At 38.3% G+C, this 23,840-nt stretch overlaps 1 protein-coding gene across 1 annotated transcript in view; it reads left to right on the top strand.

The window, feature by feature from the left end:
- The window catches only part of PJA2 (praja ring finger ubiquitin ligase 2), a 78,457-nt gene that overhangs the window by 39,366 nt on the left and 15,251 nt on the right, over nt 1–23,840 (top strand). Inside the window, exons 5-6 of the mRNA XM_002713961.6 lie at nt 5,791–5,976; nt 15,206–15,391. Of these exons, the coding sequence (XP_002714007.2) occupies nt 5,791–5,976; nt 15,206–15,391 (372 nt within the window). The remainder of the gene's footprint in view (nt 1–5,790; nt 5,977–15,205; nt 15,392–23,840) is intronic.

Below are 23,840 nucleotides of genomic sequence, written 5' to 3'. Positions count from 1 at the left end.
GTATGATAGCTGCCAGAGTGCCTTTAGCAGGGCACCAGCTGGAGGTTGAAATTTAATAGCTGTATCCTCCTATTCAGTTTCCCCTCTCCTCTTGTTCATCCACCTGATGTTTTACTGTCCTGTAGAGTGTAACTGCTCAGCTGTGAAATGAGCAGATTTGAGCACTGGGGAAATGGGGACTCACTTCTACGATTCTTAAAAAGGAAGGTATAAAAAGCTTTTGCTTAAGTTAATCTTGTATGATTTATTTTCTTGACTTTGTAAACCTTAAAGGTGATAATATTTTAAAAGGTCTTTTGTCATGTTTATAGGACTATTCAAAAAGTTCATAGAATATACATATTGTGAAAAAACTATGCATTGATTTCAGAGCTTTTTTCCAAAATAAACTTACTGTTTGATTATTTTTCCACCAACATTTTCAAATACCCTTCATAATGGCTGTACATAGAACTCTTTTCAAGAACATAAGTAAAACTCACTGTGACACTTTCAGGTGTCAAAACTTTCTTGAAAATATGGATTTTCCTTATAAGTGAAAAGATAATTTTCATAGATATATGATCCCCTTCTTCCATGGAAATTTCTGCTTGATCACTTCATAAGATCTGAAATGTTACACTCCATGGGATAGGCATTGCAGTTGGCAGTATTGCATTGAGCTTTCTGACAAGAACCGAACATCACCTTGTTGAATTAGAACTGCAAAGGGAATTCTAATAGGCAGTATATAATTGCCAGACCTTGAGTTAGGCCAGAAAGAGCTACGGTTAGCACCCTGCTCTTTTCAAATGCACCCTGAGAACTTTCGGAACTGTTTGATGACACAGTCGTCAGTGTAATAAAACCTTTCAGCAGTATTAGCATGTCATAGCTCTGGGCTTCCCTGTTCCAAACAGATGCATGCCATCTACTGACAGTTTCATATAGCACATGAGGTTTCTTCTAAGTTTTTCTGCCCCTGTGGCATCACTTTGTTTAAAAGCTAAAACTTACTTAAAGTTAAAACTATTTCTGTCTATGTTGATTTTAATTTGATATTTAAAAAGGATTTATTGAAATCTTGAGTGCCAAATTTTGTTCCGTGTGCTATGTAAATGCAAATAATAATGGTCCATGTTCCCCTGATACAGCCTTATGAACAAAATGAAACATAAAGAAATACTACATAGAGTGAGTTTTCTTTGGTTGGAAAAAAGAAAGGAGGGAAATAGTGATTTGCTGGTAGGAAAGTTTGAATTGCTATGTCTAAGCAGACAGCTCATATCAAGGCAGAAGTAACTACCGCCTTTATTAAATGTCCAGCATTTTCCAAAGGTTGTGCTAAACATTTTATCTTCAGTATTCATTTAAATGTCAGTACAGACCTGTGAGGTAAGTGTTCACATCCTCATTTTACAGATGAGGAGAAGTGAGCTTAGAGAAGTCAATTGCCAGTCTTGCATCACTCGTAAGTAACTGAGCCAGGGTACAACCCACAGCCACCCACCTTCAAAGTTTGTCCTTCCTAGTGTATTTTCCACTGCTATGAGTAAGAAAACAGCAATTATGAATGGGACTTTCACCTCATATTAAATGGAATACTTTCTTTCTTCAGTAAAGAAATGACCAGTGGTAGGAAATCTTATAGTTGCATAGTGTCCCTGACTAGCCCTGTGGGCCAGTGTCATCCTGGAGAGCTGCAGATTAGTAATGGAGCTTGAAGTCTGAAGTTTGTCACAGCTAACGTTCAGAATGAAATATTAATAGAAAATTATGCACTTATTACCTACTATCACTCATCACAAGTGTGTTTTAATTTCTGAAAACAAATTTGAAAGTGTTGACAGGTGGCCTCATGGAAAGTTTCCTATTTAAAATCATGTGGCTGCACAGTCTTTAGTACCTACCGGTAGCTTACGAGTACTTTACTATTCAAGCTCCTTGGAAACTTTGCTGGTGAATTATTAAAGAAGCAAATGCACTGTTAAAGAAGTAGCTGCACTGAAGTGAGTTGGACTGAATAAACCAGTCTGGCCTAAGACATAACTGAAAAACAAAAGCAATTTTATATGAGGATCTTGAGTGAAATGAGATCTGTTCTGATCCAGAAGGTAAAAAAAGGTGAAGTGTTTGTGAAGACAGTCTTGGTGGTAAGAGGAGTGGTTGTAGCAAAAATTCACCCGGTGCTTTAAAGAGTAGCTCATTCATGTACCGGAAGGTCTGGATGTGCAACCATACCGGAAATAGATTAGAGTACATCATAAATGCTGTCCAAGAGATTTAACCTTTGTTCCAACAGTGGGTAAAATGTATTTAGTGGCACTTTTACAAAACAGGTACTTTTAAACTTTGATAATTACTTATTTTAATGGAAATCAAAATACAGGTAGCATCTCAGATATGAAGTTTAACTGATACTGCTTTGGAGGTAGCCAAATGTATTTGAGTAAAACAAAATATATATGGTGCTTAAGAAAAGATTGCTAATAATGGTTGATGGTTTATTATTTATCAGGCACTGTTAAAATGTTGTATATACTCTAACTCAACTACCCTCCATATGAGTCAATGAGTTATTAAATACCATTATTATATTCACCTAACATGTGTTTAGGCTCTAAAGATGCAGAGAAGTTTTCACAGCTGATTAGTGGTGGATTCAGGTGCAGGCAAGCTGACTCCAGAACCTGTAGTAATATTATAAAATGTACCATCTTTTCTCAGGTGAAGAATATTCTGATACAGAATATATTTTGAGTGGTTTGAGTGGTTGAGTTAGTTGAGAAAGTGGTATTAAATTTAGAAATACCAATTAATAATTGACTGTCTAGGTGTGAATTTGGAGAAAAACAATGGGACCAGGGTTTTTAAGGAGAAATATAGCTAAAGGAGCTCTAAGATATAAAAGCCATTATCCAGGAGAATGGAAAGTAAGAAGGGATTTGAATATGGGAGAATTACAAGGAGTCAAAGATAAGTGATTTCCTAAATGAGAACATGGTTAAAGCCAGTTTAGCAGATAGAAAATCGAGAAAGGGACTTATGTGATAGATAAATTTCATAATAAAAACACAACTTTGAAGAGGATGGTGAAAATTTTCCCCTTGGCCAGTTAGTGATTATGAAAGCTAAGTGTGATAGTCAGAGCTGTGGATGCACATTTGAAAGTTGTCTCTGTGGAGGGGAGGTTACATGTCATGAGCAGCAATGATACTGAACTGGAATCTGATCTATAGACTTTTTCTTTGAGGTTCAGATAGGAAATATTTTAAGCTTTACTATCCATGAGGCAAAGGCAAAGTTAAACATTTAAAAATCATTTTTTAGCTCCCAGACTATAAATCAATGGGCAGCAGGGTCAGATTTGGCACTGAGGCTGCAGTTTGCCAATCCGTGCTTAGGTTTATTTAAATATATTGACTATTGATCATTGACATTCTCTTTATATTAAATTAGAAAAACTCCATCAGTGTATTTCATTAATCTCTAAGAGTACCAAAGTTTCAAGTGTTATCTTTCTGGTCAGGTACTTACTCAGTGAAACATTTAAAAAATGAGGTCGTCTTTTATGTATAAGTGTGTTAAAAATCACCACAAATGTATGTAGAAATCTCATGCTGATTGCTAAAGACATATCAAACTAGGAGTAGGAATTTTACTTTGAATTTGAGATGCTTCATAGTCAAACTTGGCTAAATAAGCCCCTTTTTTTAAAACTTTTTTTTTTTTTTAATTTATTTGAAAGAATTAGGGAGGGAGGGAAGGAAGGAGAGAGGGAAAGGGAGGGGGGGCCTTCCATCTGCTGGTTCACTCCTGAAATGGCCACAATGGCTGGAATTGAGCTGATCCAAAGCCAGGAGCCAGAAGTTTCTTTGAGGTCTCCCACGTGGGTGCAGGGACCAAAGAACTTGGGCCATCTTTCACTATTTTCCCAGGCACATTTAACAGGGAGCTGGATCAGAAGTAGAGCAGCTGGGACTTTAACTGGTGCCCATTTGGGATGCCAGTGCTACAGGCTGGGGCTTTTAACCCTCTGTGATACAGCACTGGTGCCTGAATAAGCTCTTTTAACATGCTTCTCTGTGTTAGCTTTTGACATTTACAAGAGTGTAAATGGTTCATATGGTCATGGATTATTCTTTGGGTCACAGGAAATTTTACAGACCATAAGCAGCTTTGTCTCATACCCAACTTACAGAATACCTTTTTAGTTGCTATGCCTGGTTTATATTGTATTGATTTCTTCTCCAGGATATTTGTATATTGTTGCCCATTGCGTATTTAAAGTTACAAGTTGATTTTATTTTATTTTTTTTGTTTCTATGAAATCTCTTTTTTTTTTTTAAAGATTTATTTTATTTATTTGAAAGAGAGTTACAGAGAGAGGTAGAGATAGAGAGAGGTTTTCCATCCGCTGGCCACAATGGCCAGAGCTGTGCCAATCCAAAGCCAGGAGCCAGGAGCTTCTTCCAGGTCTCCCATGTGGGTGCAAGAACCCAAGGACTTGGGCCATCTTCCACTGCTATCCCAGGCCATAGCAGAGAGCTAGATTGGAAGAAGAGCAGCTGGGGCTAGAACCGGCGCCCATATGGGATGCTGGTGGCACTTCAGGCAAGGGCTTTAACCCACTGTGCCACAGCGCTGGCCCCATCTATGAAATCTCTTAGATTAGTGCTGCTGTTGTTAATAGCATCTAGATTTCTGCTATAAAAGGAGGAACTCACTAGATATTAATAACATCATTAAGAAAATGAATTTTTATCTCCTTTGAAAAAATTTAAATTAAAATTTTTTTGTTGTTTCCCTGAAGTCAAGTGAGCAAAAGAAAATAAAATCATATCAACCATTCTTGACCTACATAGTTGGTATGATTGAAAGGGGCATGCAAGATTATATTAATATTTGATATTTTAGCCTTTGGCTGTATAAGATGACTAATTTTTTAAGAACTAAAAGCAGTTAAGTGTCACAAAGTTACCCAAAGTTATTTTTTTAAAGTTACCCAAAGTTAAACGCAATGAAAGTAAATTTTCTGAGGATCTTTATTATTCTTGTGTTGATTTTGTGCTTGTTGTTTCCTTACCTGAATAGTCTCTTCAACTGAAATTTGTGTTCTTAACCCTGCCTAAGGACAGCAGTAAAGATGTGTTAGTGTTACTTTTTATGAAGTTGAGCATCCCTGTTTTCAGAAGGGTTTGGGTGTGGGGGTGTGTGTGAGAGAGGAGACAGGAAGAGAGAAACAGAGACAGAAAGGAAGAAGCAAACATTTTTTTTTTTTTTGAGGCAGAGTTAGAGACAGAGGGAAAGGTCTTCCTTTTTCTGTTGGTTCACCCCCAAAATGGCTGCCACGGCCGGCGCTGCGCTGATCCGAAGCTAGGAGCCAGCTGAAGCAAACATTTAATAGCAAAATTTATTCATGGAGAATATATCATTGTTAGTTTTTAATTAAAGAGTTTTTTCATTCTGAATAGAATTTGTGGTTACCTAAATATGTTTAAAATTGTATTTAGCAATATGTCTAAAATATGACAACCTGTATCTAGTCACCATGGACTTACATACTTTAGTGAAAGAAAAAAATAAAGTGATCCTTATTTTCTATAACTTGCCTTATGCCATATGTGAAAGAGTTACGTTCTGCCAAATCTATTTATTTCTATTTTTTTCAATATTTAAGAAGTTGAGTTGGCATCTGACAAAGCATGTGGGGTATCAGCAGTCCATCCAGTACTGTGATGTCTGGTTTACACTTCAAGTGATAAAATATCTGAACATATACTGATGATTTGTTTCATTACATTTTTGTAGTTCAGAATGCAGTGATGGGGAGTGGTCTGCTTCTTTGCCTCATCGATTTTCTGGTACCGAGAAAGATCAGTCCTCAAGTGATGAGAGCTGGGAGACCCTGCCAGGAAAAGATGAGAATGAACCTGAGCTACAGAGTGATAGCAGCGGTCCTGAAGAAGAAAACCAAGAATTGTCTCTTCAAGAAGGGTATGTTCAGCAGTGAGATTTATGTTTTCATGTGTCTTGTACAAGAATGGAACACGTAGCATTCAAAGTTGAGTATGCTAGTAATTGTATTGCTAAGCCCCATGTAGAACAAGTGTCCCTACTAATTTTTTCATTTTGCTTTTTTATTATACTTTAGGGATTTTAAAAAGAATGACTGGGCAAACGTTTGCACTGGCAGTTAAGACTCCTTCAACCCATATTAGAGTACTTGGGTGAAATATCCTGTTCTGCTCCTGACTCCAGCTTTTTGCTAAAGCAGCCCCTGGCAGGCAGTGATGGCTGAGATGTCTGCCACCGTGTGGGAGACTGAATTGGTCTCTCCTCCTGGCTCCCAGTCCAGCCTCAGCTGGTGTGGGCATTTGGGAGTGAACCAGCAGATGGGAGCATGCTTTCTATCTGTATCACTTTCTCTGCCTCTCAAATAAAATTATCGTGATAATATAATCATTTTAAAAAGAATATCTTAAAAAAAAAAGGACACAAAAAAAATTGGCAGTTTCAGCATCTTCTGTTGAGGTACAGCGTATTCTTGCGCTCTGCTTTATGAAGGAAAGGTGCAGTGGCATCCTGGAGAAGGAATGAGAAGGGAGAGAGGTCAGCCTCAAGGGGCAAGTTGGTTCTTCATGGAAATGGAAGCAGTTGTCTGACTGCATTAGATGACACCTCCAGAACATCAGTGATTGTTGGTAACCACCTTCCTGGTGTTCAGACTTCAATAGGAATGCTCTAGTTAAAGGGGTTGTTGGACCTATTTTAAAGTGAAGCAGCCATGAGCAGTATGTGAATTAATTGGTAAACCTGTCCTCCAGCAACATTTTATTTACAGTAATAGTGGCAGGCTGCAGACTTGTGGCCCAGAGTTAATGACCTTGCTCCATTATTTCCTCAGTAAGGATGATTCTGACGTTTTGGTTGATTTCATACATGGATGTAATTTGTTTTTGAATCACACTGAGGAAATAGCCACCTGTTAATTTGTAACTTTCTAGCAAGATTTTTAAAAAAATTTTGAACGATTATTTGTTTATTTGAAAGAGTTCCAGAAAGGAAGAGACAAGGAGAGAGGTCTTCCATCTGCTGGTTCACTCCTCAGATGGCCACAACGGCTGGAGCTGCACTGATCCAAAGCCAGGAGCCAGGAGCTTCTTCCAGATCTCCCATGGGGGTGATAGGGGCCCAAGCATTTGGATCATCCTCACCTGCTTTTCCCAGGCCATTAGCAGGGAGCAGGATTGGAAGTGGAGCAACCAAGACATGGAGTGGCACCCGTATGGGATAAAGGCATTGCCACAATGCCGGCCTCTCTACAAAGAATGTTTATTAAATGTTGTAAAGTCTTATCGTCATTGGAAATAATTATAATGATTTTTCACTTTTGAACACGAGGAATTATTTGTTTACGAGATTTGCTGCATATGAAACTACCCTGGCTCCTTGAAATTAACTCGAATAGTTTATTGTTGTTTTAATGAGCTACTGGATTGTTTGCTATCATTTTACATAGGATTTTTATATTGAGATCCCCATATAGGAATTATTTTTAGTTTTGGCATGTTTTTAGTACTTGCTTTGTTAAGAAAAATGTGTGTGCTTCTCTTTTTTGAGTCTCTGCTTCTGTTGTTTAGTATCTTACTTATTCCTTTAAAGATTGCTAATATTTTCTTGTGAGACATCATCTAATCTTGGTGTTTTATTGTAGGGGAGTATCTTTTTGATAATTTTAATTTTTACATGATAACTGGTTATAATTTTTTATTTTTAATGGGATCTATGAAGGTTAATCGTATGTTCTTAGGGAGAAAAGTCTTTCAGCCTGGTCTATTAAAATGTACTTCTCAAAACTTAAATTTCCAGCCCAGGATTATTTCTTTGAGAAAACCTGATAATACAATTCATAGAAAATCTGTATAGAAAGAAATTCACAATTGGTTGTGACAGTGGTGGATTTAGTTGGTATTTTTTTCTCTTTGAGATTTTATGTTCTTTTGCTTTTTATCAGTGTTACATAGTTTACTAAGTATTGTTCAATGTTTCCTGTGCCATTTGTGAGAATCATTCAGCAGATACTTACTGCTTACTGAACAGTTACTGTGTACCAGACATTATGCTGGATCTTGGGACTAGATCAGTGAATACAACAAGTTAAGATTCCCTGGTAAACTCACCCTGTGGTAGGAGAAGCAGATCATAAATGAGATTCAAACAGTGTAAGTTGCACACATGATTACTGTGAAGGGAATAAAATGGTAATGTGGTAGAAGGTAACTGACAGAGAGCTACAGTAGTTAGAGCAACCAGGGAGGACATCTCTTACAAACTGAATTTTGAACCGAGATCTAAAAAGTAACAGTTAATAGTGGTAGAGGAGCTTTCTAGACAACGGAAAGGTAAGGACAAAGGTATTGAAAAGGAAAGGGATTTGTGTAAATGAAGATGATGAGTAGAGAGTGCTATCAAAGGAAGTAGACAGGAACTAGACTATTCAGGCCATATTGTAGCGTGAGAAATGCATTCAGAGAGCAGTCAGATGTTTAAGTGGAGAATTAACTGATCTGATATGCATTTTTAAAAGATGGCTCTGGTTGCTCTGTGGTGATTAAATTGGAAATCAACTAAAGCTTAGAAAAAACAGGGGGGCCATGGGTTAAGCTAGTGGATGGCTTGGTGATAAAGAGTAAACAGAGAGCTGGTGTTTAGGCTAGTGATCAAAATGCCCACATCCCAAGTTGAAGAACCTGGGTTCAATTCCTGGCTCTGGTTTCTGACTCCAGCTGCCTGCCCATACATACCCTAGGAGGCAGAGATCATGGGTCAAAGAATTGAGCTCCTGCCACACACATGTGGGAGAGTTGAATTGCATACCTGGCTTCTGGCAGTGGCCCTGGCCCAGTCCTGTTAGTGAGGTTATTTGGGAAGTGAACCAGCAGATTGGAAGCATGCATGCGCTTTTTCTCTTCCTTTTCCACTCCCGCTGCTTCTCTTCCCTCTGCAAAAAAATACTAATTAATAAAAATAAATAAATAAAACATGACTTGTTTAGGAATATGTTTTCTAAAAAACATAATTGAAACACGAGTATATAGAAAGTCTGAAAGTAAAAGTCAATCCTATTTCAGGCAAATATCATTTGCAAAGTAAACTTAAAGATAGAAAAGCGTTATTGGGAAGAGGGTCACTTGTAATGGAAACAAGTCCAGTTTACAAGTGAAAAGTGGCAGTTTTCAAACTTGAATGTACCTAATGAAAAAGACTCAAAAAATATAAATCAAAATTTGACCAGAAATAATATTGATAAAGTTGCTATCCTATAAGAAATAATTTGTGGATATTAAAAAACCGGTCTTACTTCAGCAGATTTAAATACCTTATTTAAGCATGGTGGAGTAAAGACTGCATCCTGAAATATACAAACACAGAAGGAACAGTTGTAAAAACCAAAAATATGTTTGGCTTCAAAGCACAGATGAACATTTTTTCAAGCCAGTATCCTGCAAACTGTACTCTCTGGCCATAATGCACTTAACTTAAAGAAATAAATAAAGGGGCTGGCGTAGCAGGTAAAGCCGATGCCTGCAGCGCCAGCATCCAACATAGATGCCAGTTTGAGTCTGGTTGCTCCACTTCCCATCTAGCTCCTTGCTGGTGCGCCTGGGAAAGCGAGCATTGGAGGATGGCCCAAGTTTGGGTCCCTGCATCTACATGGGAGACCCTGATGAAGCTCCTGGCTCATGAACCAGTGGATGGAAGATATCTCTCTGTCTCACCCTCTCTCTGTAACTCTGCCTTTCAAATAAGTAAATGAATCTTTAAAAAAAAATAAAATGTAAGATTAAAAAATTGTAATTTAAGTTATTCATCCTTTTAAAAAGCCAGTAGAGCAAAAAACATCTTAATAGAAATTTTGAAATTCTTTTACAACTTACTGATACTGAAAATATCATCAAATTTTCTGGCATTCAGGGAAATTGATATTAATAGGAAATTTATGATCATAAATGCTTATCTTATTGGAAAAGAAAAGTGCTGTGAATTTAACTTATATTAGAAAAACTATTAAAGTAAATAAAGAATAAAAGAATATAAAAATTAGAACTAGAAAACAGTTACAGTAGAAAAGATCAAAGAAAGTCGATACTTAGAAAAGGCAATCCATGTGGATAGTGAGCCAGAAATTAAATGATACTGAAGTACAAAGATGTATACAACTACAAATAATGGACAAACTCATGAATTTGAAATAGAAGAAATTGACAAATTTCTAGAAAAATAGAATTTTTTTAAAAAATTCATTTTATTTATTTGAAAGAGTTACAGAGAGGGGTAGAGAGAGAGAAAGAGAGGTCTTCCATCCACTGGTTCACCCCCCGAAATGACTGCAATGGCCATAGCTGAGCTAATCCAAAGCCAGGAGCCAGGAGCTTCTTCCAGGTCTCCCATGTGGGTGCAGGGGCCCAAGGACGGGCCATCTTCCACTTCTTTGCCACGCCATAGCAGAGAGCTGGTTTGGAAGTGGAGCATCCAAGACTAGAACTGACGCCCTTATGGGATGCCGGCACTGCAGGCTATGGCTTTAACCCACTCTGCCACAGCGCTGTCTCCTGATGTTTGTAAAACTTAGGAAGAAATAGGTAGGCTGAATAATTCTGTGACTATTATAAATTCTAAATCAGTAGTTTAAAAATCTTCCTTTAGAAGAAAAGAAGTAATCCAGATAATTTTAGAGATGAATTCTTTTTTCAAGATCAAAAACTACTCCTTTAGGTAGTAATTGTATATATAGGCTGGTGCTGTGGCACAGCGAGCTAAGCTACCACCTGCAATGCCTAAATCCCTATCAGAGAGCCAGTTTGAGTCCCTGTTGCTTCACTTCCAATCCGGCTCCCTGCTAATGCTCCCAGGAAGGCAGCAGATGAACCTAGTACTTGGACCCCAGCCACCCAGCTGAGACCTGGATGAAGCTCTGGGCTCCTGGTTTCGGCCTGACCAAGCCCTAGCCATGTAGGAGTGTACCAGCAGATTGAAGATCTCTCTCTCTTTCTCTCTCTCTATAACTCTTTTTCAAATTAATAATAAATCTTTTAAAAAGCAGGGAGGAGGAAAACTCATATACCAGTCTGAGTTTATTCCATAAGTGTAAAAATAATTTCATGTAGGAAATCATGTTGTTTACCACATTAGCAGAATATGGAAAATATCCTTGTTATAGATTGTATAAATGCAGGGGAAAATTCACTATACTTATAGTATAAAAGCTCAAACATTAGGATTATAGTGGTATTTTCTTGAAGCAATAAAGGGTATTTTCCAGAAGAATATAATTAGTAGAATTCATTCTCAGTAAGGAAGCATTAAAAAAAAGTTTCCCTCCTTAAAATTAAGAGGGACGACAAGGATGCTCTTGTAGTGGAGTGGTAAGGAATAAAAAATGAAAAAGGAGAAGCAAATTCTAAATATTTTCAAGGTTTTTGAAACATTTTTACTGAAGTTATGCACAGGGATATTGTTTTTGCCACTTAGAATGAAAGATTTCTTTGACCCATAGGTCAGAATTATTTTTTTTTGAAGAGCAAAATTCTTTCTGTACTCTTGAGCCAGCCGTGGCCCACCATGGTGCCAGTCTTGCATTCTGTGTAAATGGTAGTAATATATATGTGATTTATATAACATGTCGAAAGCATGTGCCCTATCCCACTTATTTTGTTTCTATAGCTGTTGACAATGAATCATTACAGAATCAAACATTCAAGTGAAATATGTAGCCAAGAATTCCTTATGTAGTAAAAGAATATTAATGACATAGCATAAATTGTTTAGATTCAGAATCATCTTGTTCTGTTATTTTAGTTAAAAACTCCAGAAATGAATATATATTTTCTACACTGAATCATTTTCATCAGTCTATTTAATCATGACTTTTGTAATGTGTTTGAAGCACAGAGTGAGTCATTGTGATAGCTTTGTAATAAGTAAGTGTAAAGTATTTTTGTTAGGTGTACATTAGAAGTAACAGAAAAATTCCCAAGGACTTTTCCAGGCTTAATCACTGAATTATTTGTTTTCTAAAAGCTGTTTCTCAAGGATTTATTATTATGTCTGCAACACATTTACACAGGGGGTGAGGCTCACGGTAAGAGACAGCCCTTCATGCCTCTTGGAGGCTGCCGTAGTGGAGGAGACAGGTGAGTCACCAGAGGAGCTGCATTCAGTGTGACCAGTGCCCTCACCAGGGTTGCTTAGGAATTTTTAATTTGATTTTGTATCTTCCATTTGGGTTTAATTTTTCACTGGATCTAATTATTATACCCAAAAAAGAAAACATCCTCTACGTTTATAATTCAACTTTAGAAGTTTACCAGAATAAGTGTGCTTTCTTGTGCTCATCTTTCCCATTTTACTAGAGTAGCCATATTAGATCCTAAGTCTTACAAACCTGTTTCCTGTAGTGCAGTTTAGGACTGGAAATTACTGAGAGAAACATTTATTCAGTTAGGTGCAAAAAGAGTTACTATTCCTATTTATTTAAAATGCTTGCATTCTTCCATGTGCGTGTTGTCTCACTTCTTTCATATACAGTCCTTCCTCAGTATTCTGTGGGCATTGCTTGCAGACCCTCTGCTAGCATCAGAACCCATGCATGTTCAAGTGCCTTATATAAAAATAGTATCATATTTGCATATAACCTGTACATATCCTCCCATATACTTTCGGCCATCTATAGACTACTTGACATCCTTAATACAATGTAAATAGTTGTTAACATTGTACTCATATTGCTTAAGGAATAATGACAAGAAAAAATGGCCAGTACGTGTTCAGTACAGAGGCAGTTTTTTTTCCAGAATATTTTTGTCCTCAGTTGATTGAATAAATGGTATGGAAGACAACTTTATACATATATTTTATCCTCTAATGTTAAATTTGTGCCAAACATAAATAGAATCTAACTCCAGCTGCTCTTAAAGCAGGAATATATAAATTGTTGTATTGCAGTTTCCTTTGGTGGACATTTACATTGTTTCACAGTTTGGACTCTCAAAGTAATGCAGCAAAAATCAAACAAACAAGTACACTTTTTTGGGAGAAAGATAGAAGCAGTAACACTGACTGGTTCAATGGTATGCACACATTTAATCTGTTAGTATTGGCAAGTTTCTCCATAAGGAAGTTGTTACCAGTTACTGTCTCACCAATACTGTATGAATTACCTTTCTTCAAAATTTCACTAATATATTAGAATTTTTTATTTTTGCCAATATTTTAAAACTTGTATTTCACTGTTTTATATTTTACTTATTATAAATGAGATAGAGCATCTCTCTTCCTGTGTTTTGGAGCAGCTTGAATTTCCTCTTCTGTTAACTGATCAGATCCTCCCCTTTCTGTTAATTTGCTTTTGAATATTGATTGTTATTCATATGGTTTTACATTTTTATCCTGTTTATTAAGGGAATGCTTTTTGTCTCCTGTGTTTTAACCTGAATTTTTCTCAGTTTGAGCTTTGTACATAAATTGTTGGTATACTGACTTTTCCATAAATGTTTTCTTTAATGTAGGTTCTATGAAATTTATCAGTTTGTGACCTCAGGGTTTGCCTTGTGCTTAGAGCAATTGAGATTTTTGTAAAATTTTCTTTCTTGATTATTATAATACTTTTACTTCAGTGGTAATGGGGAGGTACACATGACTCTGAGAAAGGAATGGATGAAATTTATTTAAAGGCAAATAGTGAAATAGGAATTTGACTTCTTTTCCTCCAGATGGATACCTCATTGTCCCAGAACCATCTATTTACTGAGTATTGCATTTCCCTCAATTTTGAAATGCTTCCTTTATCTCCTCCTCATTTTCTTTTTGAAGATTTATTTATTCATTTGAAAGTGAGAGACAGACAGGATCTTCATCTACTGATTCACTCCCCAAAGGGCCACTATGGCCCGAGCTGGGCTGATCCTAAGCCAGGAGCCAGGAATTTTCTCCAAGTCTCCCAAATGGGTGCAGGAGCTCAAGCACTTGGGCCATCTTCCACTGCTTTCCCAGGTTACATTATCAGGGAGCTGGATGAGAGAAAGAGCAGCTGGGACTCGAACTGGTGCCCATATGGGATGCCAAGAAACACAGTCACCGGTGCTGCCGACTCCTCCTCCTTGATCTGTGCTATTGATCTGTTCCAGTTTCTGTAAGCTCATATTCTAGTGAGAGTAACCTGACTATAAACAAATAAGAAAATGTCAAGTAACAATATATTCTGTAATTTAAATCAGCAGAGTGATGTGGTAGTTAGTAATGAAAGAACGACTTATGCTGAGTGTCAGGACAGCACTGGGGAGATCACATGTGATCTGATGTGAATATCAGTGAGAGAGTTGCAATGCGAAAAATCTAATGAAAGCACATCTCACATGGAAGAAATGGCCTCACTATCTAAGTGTCCAGAGTAAAACGCAGTAGGAGCAGAGTAGACTGCTAGAAGAGGCTGGTGTCGAGAGGGAAACACAGAGAAAGCATGTGTTTATGCAGGGACTGGCAGGCCAAAATCGGAATTTTATTTTAGCTATGAAGGGAAACTATCCAAGAGCAATATTTAAAAATTCAGGTAGTCTAAGATGGATTTTTTTCATTTTGCTCCTGCAGAAAGAGGAATTATAGGGGCCAGCGCTGTGGCGCAATGGATTAAAATCCTAGCCTGCAGTGCCGGCATCCCGTATGGGTGCCAAGTTGAGTCCAGGATCCAGTTACTTCACTCCCAATCCAGCTTCCTGATAATGTACCTGGGAAAGCAGCAGAGGGCGGCCCAAATCCTTTGGCCCCTGAACCCATGTGGGAGACCCGGAGAAAACTCCTGGCTCCTAGCTTTGATCTGGCCCCGCTCAGGCCATTGTGGCCGTTTGAGGAGTGAACCAGTAGATGGAAGATCTCTGTCTCTACCTCTCTCTGTAGCTCTGTCTTTCAAATAAATAAGTATTTTTTTAAAAAAGAAGAATTATGGAACATACGCAATTCATAACTGAATATGTGCCTGTATAGGTAGAAATATCTCCATGTATATATGGCCCTATTACGTATTTGCTTCCTTTTAAGATAATCTTTCATTCAAGGAAAACCTGTTTTTTGAACTCAAAGCATAGAGGCTGCTTGCATGAAACAGAATTCTAAAAACAATATTATGTATTTTAAAATAATTTTTCTGTTGTTAACGTGTTTGTATTAGGGAACAGACATCCTTGGAAGAGGGAGAAATTCCTTGGTTACAGTACAATGAAGTCAACGAGAGCAGCAGTGATGAGGGAAATGAGCCTGCCAATGAATTTGCACAGCCAGAAGCTTTTATGTTGGATGGTAACAACAACCTTGAGGATGACTCCAGTGTGAGTGAGGACTTAGATGTGGACTGGAGGTAGGTCACGCAGTGCCGTTAGCACACTTACTGTTCACTGCGGAGAATTTGCTCATGCTTCTAAATTACAGAGTTCTCATCTTCCTGTCTGTCATTCCAGTCTGTCTTGCTTTCTTTCAGAGCTCGTTTCAGACCTCACTTCCTGCTGGGATTCTTTCCTGCTTCCTCTAACAGGAAGCCTCTTCTTTCTTTGACCTTTAGCTCTCTGAGAGTTCCTCCTAGCCATTTATACACTGTTTTTGGATGTCGGGTATCATTTTATTATTGTTATTATTTTGCTTTATATGCCTTGTAGCACTTAGCATAATCCATGTTCTTAAAAAAATTTCTTAATGAATACTACTTGAATGTAAAACCCTGTGACAGAATCCTAAGAATACAGTTTTCCTTCACTGTCCTTTCTTTCCTTCTCTATATGTAAAATAAGGAAAATAAAATTGTACCTTTAAGAGATGTTGAAAATATATTTACTTTATGCTGTCAAAGAATAATAAGCTTCAAATAAAAGCATATAAATGTAGTAGATTATAGAATTATTACTTCCTATGATACAACGCTCAGAATTTAACGGTTTCAGTTTATAAAGTGAGATTTAAATTTCAAGTGTTCAGTAGCCCATTGGAAGCAGCCTAGTTATTGAGATGTAGATAAAACAGTTGTTCTAACTGAGCCCTTTTGTTACTTTTTCTGGGGAGTTAAAAAGTGGCTTAGTGTACTTACCCTTATTTCCTTCTCTGCACTAACATATTTTTAAGAATTTGTCTTGTTTTTCTACTTAAAATTAGAAAAATAAGCCTGCAGTCATATCCCTAGTACCTCTGCAGGTTTCTGGAATCAGCATTTTTAAGGCCTCCCTCGTGTCTTCAGCTTCTCTCTGTATGTGCTGACTGTTTTTATGTGTTTCCAGATTATTGCGGATCAAAAAGTCAACATTTCCTTGAGGTCCTCCTTACCCTTTGCTGTTCTCCTGGATGGGTGTGTGCTGGTGTAGAGGGCTGGCGAAGGGACTGGCGAATGTCAGAGCAGACTTTCATCGCTGTCACAGTTTATGATCGCATCTTACACACTCTAGTTGTCTGTAACCGATTTTCTGGCTTCCCGAACATCACAGAGAGTCAGTGGCTTTCCCTGGTCCCAGCCTTGCTGATCTTGACGCTTCCTTTTCCTCCTTTTCTCGTCTCCCCAGTACCCTCTTCCTACACTGTATCTTAATTCTGAAGTCTCGTGTCTCCATTATGCAAGTAATTCGTCAGAGTGTTCAGCAGATGAAAGATTCAACTGTTTAGCATGATCTGTACATGGTGGGAGCCAATTATAATTTCATAAGAATTTTTTTCTATTGCACATTTTTAAGACTCTGTAAAAATATTTTTGAAAGATTATTTTCCCACTGAAATAGTGCAGTGAAATCATCTCTCTCTCAAAACTTGTCTGTGGTTCCAGTTGTTCCGTTAGGACTGATTAATAGAGTTGACATTCCCAAGTTATAGGTAGTATTTTTCAAGATCATAATCTGTAATTCACAAATAACTCGGTGAAAAGATTGTTCCACATGAAAATTCAAGGAGTAATATGCTTTTATTGAATATAATACTAACTTAAATTTGAAAACTTTTATTTTAGGTTTTAATTCACTGATGATCTTTCTGGACATGGCTGTTGTGTTGAGATTTTAGAGATATCACTAACCCAAAATTTGTGGAGCTTCAAGTTAGTTTTTTTTAAATATGGAAAACACTTTAACATTGATCTTAAGACAAATTTTTTGAAAGTTGCTGTTCTGAATCTAACTATATACCTCATTTGATTATGTGGTACTACATTTTTGTGGCAATAGTTAAAGGCTAGTAAGGTGAACATACCTACTGTGTGTTTTTTTTTTTTTTTAATTGATTTATTTGAAAGACAAAGTGATGGGGAAGAAGACACAGATCTTCCTTCTGCTGGTACACTTTCCAAATGGCTACAACAACCAGCGCTAATTTCAGGAGCTTAAAATTGCATCTAACCCACACGGGTACTGGGGATCAAGCATTTGGACCATCTTCCACTGCTTTCCCAGATGCATTAGCAGGGAGCTGGATTGGAAGTGGAGCTGCCGGGACTCAACCGGTGCTCATATGGGATGCCAGTGTGGCAGGTGGCAGGTTATTCCTCTGCGCCACAACACCAGCCCCAAAAATATGGTTTAATTTTTGTATTAAGATAGCATATCATCTTGACAGTAAAAGAAAAAGCCATGGCAAACAGTCTCTGAAATGAAATGTTGACTCATTTTTTTATTTCAGTACTACTTAGAAACAAAGTAAAGCCTTTTGGATCCTTATTTTATTTTAAAGGAAAATGAGAAAAGTCCTCTCTCAAGTTTGTCTTTCATTAAAGTTATAGAAGTGTTGACAAAATACCCAGAGATTATCTCATAGCTTGATGTGGTAGAACGTGATGCCAAGAAAACATGGTTTTTGGATTTAGAAAAAGTTGAACTCTAGCATTTATTTATTGTGTCATAACTCCTTGTCTGTCTCCCTGTTAGGAATTAAGGATAGAATTACTAACCTAATAAGGTTGTGAGAAGCTAATTCTGTGTAGTTATTACTAAGTGTAAATAATAAAATTTTTTGAAATAATTTCAGACTTACAGAAGAGTAACAAATAGTATGAAGAATTTATAAACATCTAACATTTTACATTATTTGCTTATTTATTTGAAAGGCAGAGAATGACAGATCTGCCATCCACTGGCTCATGCCCTGAATGCCTGCAGCAGCCAAGGCTGGCTCAGTCTGAAGCCAGGAACTCAGAACTCAGTTGGTTCCCGTGTGAATGGCAACGACACTGCTACTTGAGCCATCATCTTCTCCCCGCTGGGGTTTACAATAGTAGGAATTGGGAGTGGGACTGGGACTTAAACTCAGGGACTCCTATATGAGATGCAGGCATCCCAAGCCAAGCAGCGTCTGTCTGATTCTCTGTCTGTCTCTCTCGCTTGCTTGCTCTCCTTAAGATTTATTTATTTGAAAGGCAGAGTTACAGAGAAAGAGAGAGAACCAGAGAGATCTTCCTGCTGGTTCATTCCCTAGATGGCTACAGTGGCTGGGACTGAGCCAGGCTGAAGCCAGGAGTCTGGAATTCAATCCAGGTCTTTCATGTGGGTGGCAAGGGTCCAAGTATTTGAGCCATCTTCTGCTTTGCCAAGCATCTAAGCAGGGAGCAGGGTCAGAAGTGGAGCAGCCAGGATTCCAACAGGTGCTCATGTGGGATGCCAGATGTTGCAAGAGGTGGCTTAATCTGTTGTACCACAATGCCAGCTCCCCATGCAGCCTCTTAACCACCATGCCGAAGATCTGCCCTAATGTTAACTTTTTTTCTTTTGATAAAAGCAATGGGAAATTATTTCCAAGGGACTACTTACTAGGAAGAAGGGCACAACTTATAACTTTTTTTCGGTTTGAAAGGCAGAGAGAGAGAGAGAGATCTTCTGTCCACTGGTTCACTCCCCAAAGCCAGTAACAGCCAGAGGTAGGCCAGGCTGAAGCCAGGAGTCTGGAACTCAGTCTGGGTTTCCCACATTAGTGGAAGGCAACCAGCTACTTGAGCATCCTCTGCTGCATTAGAAAGCAGCTGGATTGGAAGTAGAGCCAGAAACTGAATCCAGGAACTCCAATGTGCAGGTCTCCCAAGCAACTTAACTGCTACACCAAATGCTCCTTCCCAATGTTAATATTTTGAAACAACATCTGTTTTAAATTTTCTGTTTCCTTTTTCTATTATGCTAAGGCTTTTTTTCTGACCCACTTATGAATAAGTTACAGACATGATGACTGCTTTTATATAAAAATTCTAGGATGGATTTTCTACAAACAAGTATAGTTTTTCATAAAAGGCAGTGAAATAGTCAAAGTCAGGAAATTAATGCTGATAAAATCTAATACATAGATTATATATATTTAAAAAAAATTTTTTTTAATTTATTTGAAAGGCAGAGTTACAGAGAGGAAAAGGCAAAGAAAGAGAGAGGTCTTCCATCCGCTGGTTCACTCCCCAGATGGCTGCAACGGCCAGGAACTGGACCCATCTGAAGCCAGGAGCTTTTTCTGGGTCTCCCACGCAGGTGCAGGGATCCAAGGACTTGGGCCATCTTCTGCTTTTCCAGGCCATAGCAGAGAGCTGGATTGGAAGTAGAGTAGCCGGGACTCTAACCAGCACCCATATGGGATGCCGGCACTGCAGGAGGTAGCTTAAACCTACTATGCCACAATCCTATTTTATGTTAAAAATAATAAAATAATATCTAGCATTATCTAATGTTTGCATTTTTATTATTATCTAATATATAGGTTTTGCTGAAGTATCTAATTCTTCCTGGTGTAATGCAGGACCACTCATTACATTTAGGTAGCATGTTTCTTTAGTCCCTGTTAATGGATTTCTTCCATTCTGCTTTGTTTTGTGTAATACCTTTTTTTTTGTTTTTGTGAAAAGTACAGGCTATGTGTTTTGTAGAATATGTCTTATGTTGTATTTTTCTGATGTTATGAATAGATTGGAGAAAAATCGTAGAAGTGATGTTTAGACCTCAGTATGCATCAGAAGGTATACAGTGGGGCCAGTATTGTAGCGTACCAGGTAAAGCTGCCGCCTGCAATACTGGCATCCCATAAGGGCACTGGTTTGTGTCCCAGCTGCTCCACTTCCAATTCAGCTCCCTAATAATGGCCTGGAAAAAGCAGCAGAAGATGGCCTGAGTGTTTGGGCCATTGCTACCCATAGTGGAGACTGGGATGAGGCTCCTGTCTCCTGCCTTCTGCCTGGTCCCTCCATGACCTTTGCAGCCACCAGGGGAGTAAACCAACGGATGGAAGATCTCTTTCTCTGTCTCTCCCTCTCCCTCCCTCTGACTTCCAAATAAATAGATAAATTTTTTTAAGAAGGTACAAGATATTGGGGCTGGCACTATGGCACAGCGGGTTAAAGCCTTGGCCTAAAGTGCCGGCTGTTCCTGTTCTGATCCAGCTCTCTGCTGTGGCCTGGGATAGCAGTAGAAGATGGCCCAAGTCCTTGGGCCCCTGCACCCATATGGGAGACCTGGATAAACTCCTGGCTCCTGGCTTCGAATTGGCGCAGCTCCGGCCATTACAGCCATTTGGGGAGTAAACCAGTGGATGGAAGACCCCCCCCCCCCCGTCTCTACCTCTCTCTGTAACTCTTTCAAATAAATAAAATAAATCTTTTAAAAAAAAAAAGGTACATAGTATCATCTTACCTGATACAAGAAATAATTCTGATCATTTGTTATGGTATTCTGTTTCAGATTTCTGTACTATCTAGTTGCTGTTTTCCCCTTAATAATAAATAGGAATATTATGGGAAAATACTTGGACATAGTAGAGAACATATTTCTTCTTCTTTTTTTATGATTTGTTTATTCATTTGAAAGGGACAGATAGAGAGAGATCTCCCATTCACTGGTTCACTCCACAAATGGCTGCAACAGCTAGAGCTGGGCCATTCCAAAGCCAGGAGCCAGGAGCTTCTTCTAGTCTCCCATATGGGTGCAAGGGCCCAAGCACTTGGGCCATCTTCTGCTGCTTTCTCAGGCACATTATCATGGAGCTAGATTGGAAGAAAAGCAGCCAGACTTGTAACTGGCACCCATATGGGATGCTGGGGCTGCAGGTGGCAGTTTTACTTGCTACAGCATAGCGCCAGCCTCCATGTTTCTTAAGCTTTCAAACTTCCCTTCACTGATGTTGACATTGATTCTTGTCTGAAACAGTTATTGCCATGGTACTTGCCAAATAAATTATATTAAAGCTTTTAATATTAATATTATTGTGCAGTGGTCAAATTACAGCCACACTTTTTTTTAACTTTTATTTAATAAACATAAATTTCCAAAGTACAGCTTTTGAATTACAGTGGCTTTTCCCCCCATAACCTCCCTCCCACCCACAACCATCCCATCTCCCGCTCCCTCTCCCATTCCATTCACATCAAGATTCATTTTCGATTCTCTTTATATACAGAAGATCAATTTAGTATAAATTAAGTAAAGATTTCAACAGTTTTCACCCACACCGAAACACAAAGTGTAAAATACTGTTTGAGTACTAGTTATACCATTAATTCACATAGTATAACACATTAAGGACAAAGATCCTACATGAGGAGTAAGTGCACAGTGACTCCTATTGTTGACTTAACAAATTGACACTCTTGTTTTTGGCATCAGTAATCCCCCTAGGCTCTTGTCATGAGTTGCCAAGGCTATGGAAACCTTTTGAGTTCACCGACTCCGATCTTATTTAGACAAGGTCATAGTCAAAGTGGAAGTTTCTCCTCCCTTCAAAGAAAGGTACCTCCTTCTTTGATGGCCCGTTCTTTCTACTGGGATCTCACTCACAGAGATCTTTCATTTAGCGTTTTTTTGTTTTTTTTTTTTTTTTTTTTTTGCCAGAGTGTCTTGGCTTTCCATGCCTAAAATACTTTCATGGGCTCCTCAGCCAGATCCGAATGCCTTAAGGGCTGATTCTGAGGCCAGAGTGCTGTTTAGGGCATCTGCCATTCTATGAGTCTGCTGTATATCCTGCTTCCCATGTTGGCTCGTTCTCTCCTTCTTAATTCTCTCAGATAGTATTAGCAGACACTAGTCTTGTTTATGTGATCTCTTTGACTCTTAGACCTGTCATTATGATCAATTGTGTACTGAAATTGATCACTTACAACCACACTTTCAGTATCTCTGCTTAGCCTGGAGATAAAAAGAATTGTTAGGAGACAATTTATTTGAGCAACTTGAAGGGATTTTTTTTGCAAAGAGAAGGTCAATAGAGTTTTTGTTGCTTTGGCAAGCAGAACTCCTGCTACAAGCAAAAGTTGTAAGTAGGAGTAGTCTTCATATTAGCTGTGCTTGTTTAATTTATTTGAAAGAGAGAAAAAGAGCTCTCTTCTGCTGATTCACTCCCCAAAGGCCTGCAACTTCCAGGACTGGACTGAGGCCAGAGCCAGGAGCCAGGAACACAATCTTTGCCTTCCACAAGGCTGAGAGGAGCCCAGTTCCTTAGGCCCGCAGCATTGCCTCCCAGAATCTGCAGCAGGAATCTGGTCAGGGGCCAGCGCCAGGAATGAAACCCAGCCACTCAGGTGTGGAACGTGGGCATCTTAACGGCTCGAGCCGTCTCACAACAAATAGCACCTGAGACCACAGTGTATTTTCTGCATGGAGAGGTTTCTGCTGTTGCAGTAGTGCAGTCTCTGTACCAGGCTCCCTGTTAAGTCGACTCATTTACTTTTTTTTATAGATGAAAAAACAGTCCCTTGAGCAAGTTTTTCAAGTTGTTTAGCTATAACTCAGTTAAATCGCTGTGTGTCTCTGTTTCTTCTTCTTTGTACAAGTCTGTACTAGATGAGGGAGTTCTGTTATTGTAAGGGTGGGTGAATTATGTCATTTTTACTATTAATTCTAACATCTGTGATTGTGTGAGAATGTTCCTTTATACCATATGATGTTTGCTGATTTCTAGGTACTACTAAGCTATAAATTATTCTTTATAAGAATCATTTCTACATCTCTCAGCAATAGATTTGTAATGTTAATGGACTGACATCAGAACTGTTTTTGAGCTAGCTTGCATAACTGAATATTTGCTACAATATTCAAATTCTGATAGGATATGGAAATCAACAGATGTTTAGACAAATTAAACTTCGTTTTAGAGATCATGAACTTATGAAGTCGGGGAGATTCATCTATGCGGGTGCCCCCCAGACAACTAGAATTGGAGGTCAAGAGCTCCAGGGAGAGTGTGGAATTGGGTAGAGATTTAAGAATTACTTGCAGAGAACATAATTGGAGAAGTGGGCTTGAATGTAATTTCCAGGGAGCAAGATTAGAGAGAAGGGAACCACGGGCATACTTCAGAGTTTCCCAAATGTGAAACACTTAGTGTTTCTGAGATGACAGGAAAAGGATGAATTAGTATTTGTCCATCAGTGGAAGAAGGGAATTAGAAACAGAAAGAAGTATATTTTTCTTCACGGGGTTTATAGTTCTTTTAGAAGAAAATAATAAAAATGAGCATTCATGAGTTCACAGTAAGGAAGGAGACCTAGTTCTTAGCAAAGTTCACAAAGAGAGATTCATGGAGAGGCTTGAGAATTAAAATATTTTAAAACAATAATTAAGCAATACAAAGAGAAGGAAGAGAGACTAATTTTCTTTGTAGTAGTCTCACCAACACTGAGATTAGAAACTAAAATATCCACCATAAAGGAAAATTCATGGGAAAGAATTGGGTGGGAAAAGGTACTGCCATTAAGCAGTCCCCAGAGTATGAACTAGAAACAAACAAAAAAAGAATTTTCCTACAAACTGTGTGGTGAGTGTGGCAGCATCTGCGCGAGGGAGTTGTATCTTAGTTCCTGATGCTAAGCATGGAACTTCTCTGAT

The sequence above is a fragment of the Oryctolagus cuniculus genome, chromosome 14, assembly GCF_051225735.1.
Source record: "Oryctolagus cuniculus isolate XC-2025 breed Fujian yellow rabbit chromosome 14, ASM5122573v1, whole genome shotgun sequence".
NCBI classification, from domain to species: Eukaryota; Metazoa; Chordata; class Mammalia; order Lagomorpha; family Leporidae; genus Oryctolagus; species Oryctolagus cuniculus.
This window is presented reverse-complemented; position numbering and strand designations above follow the sequence as displayed.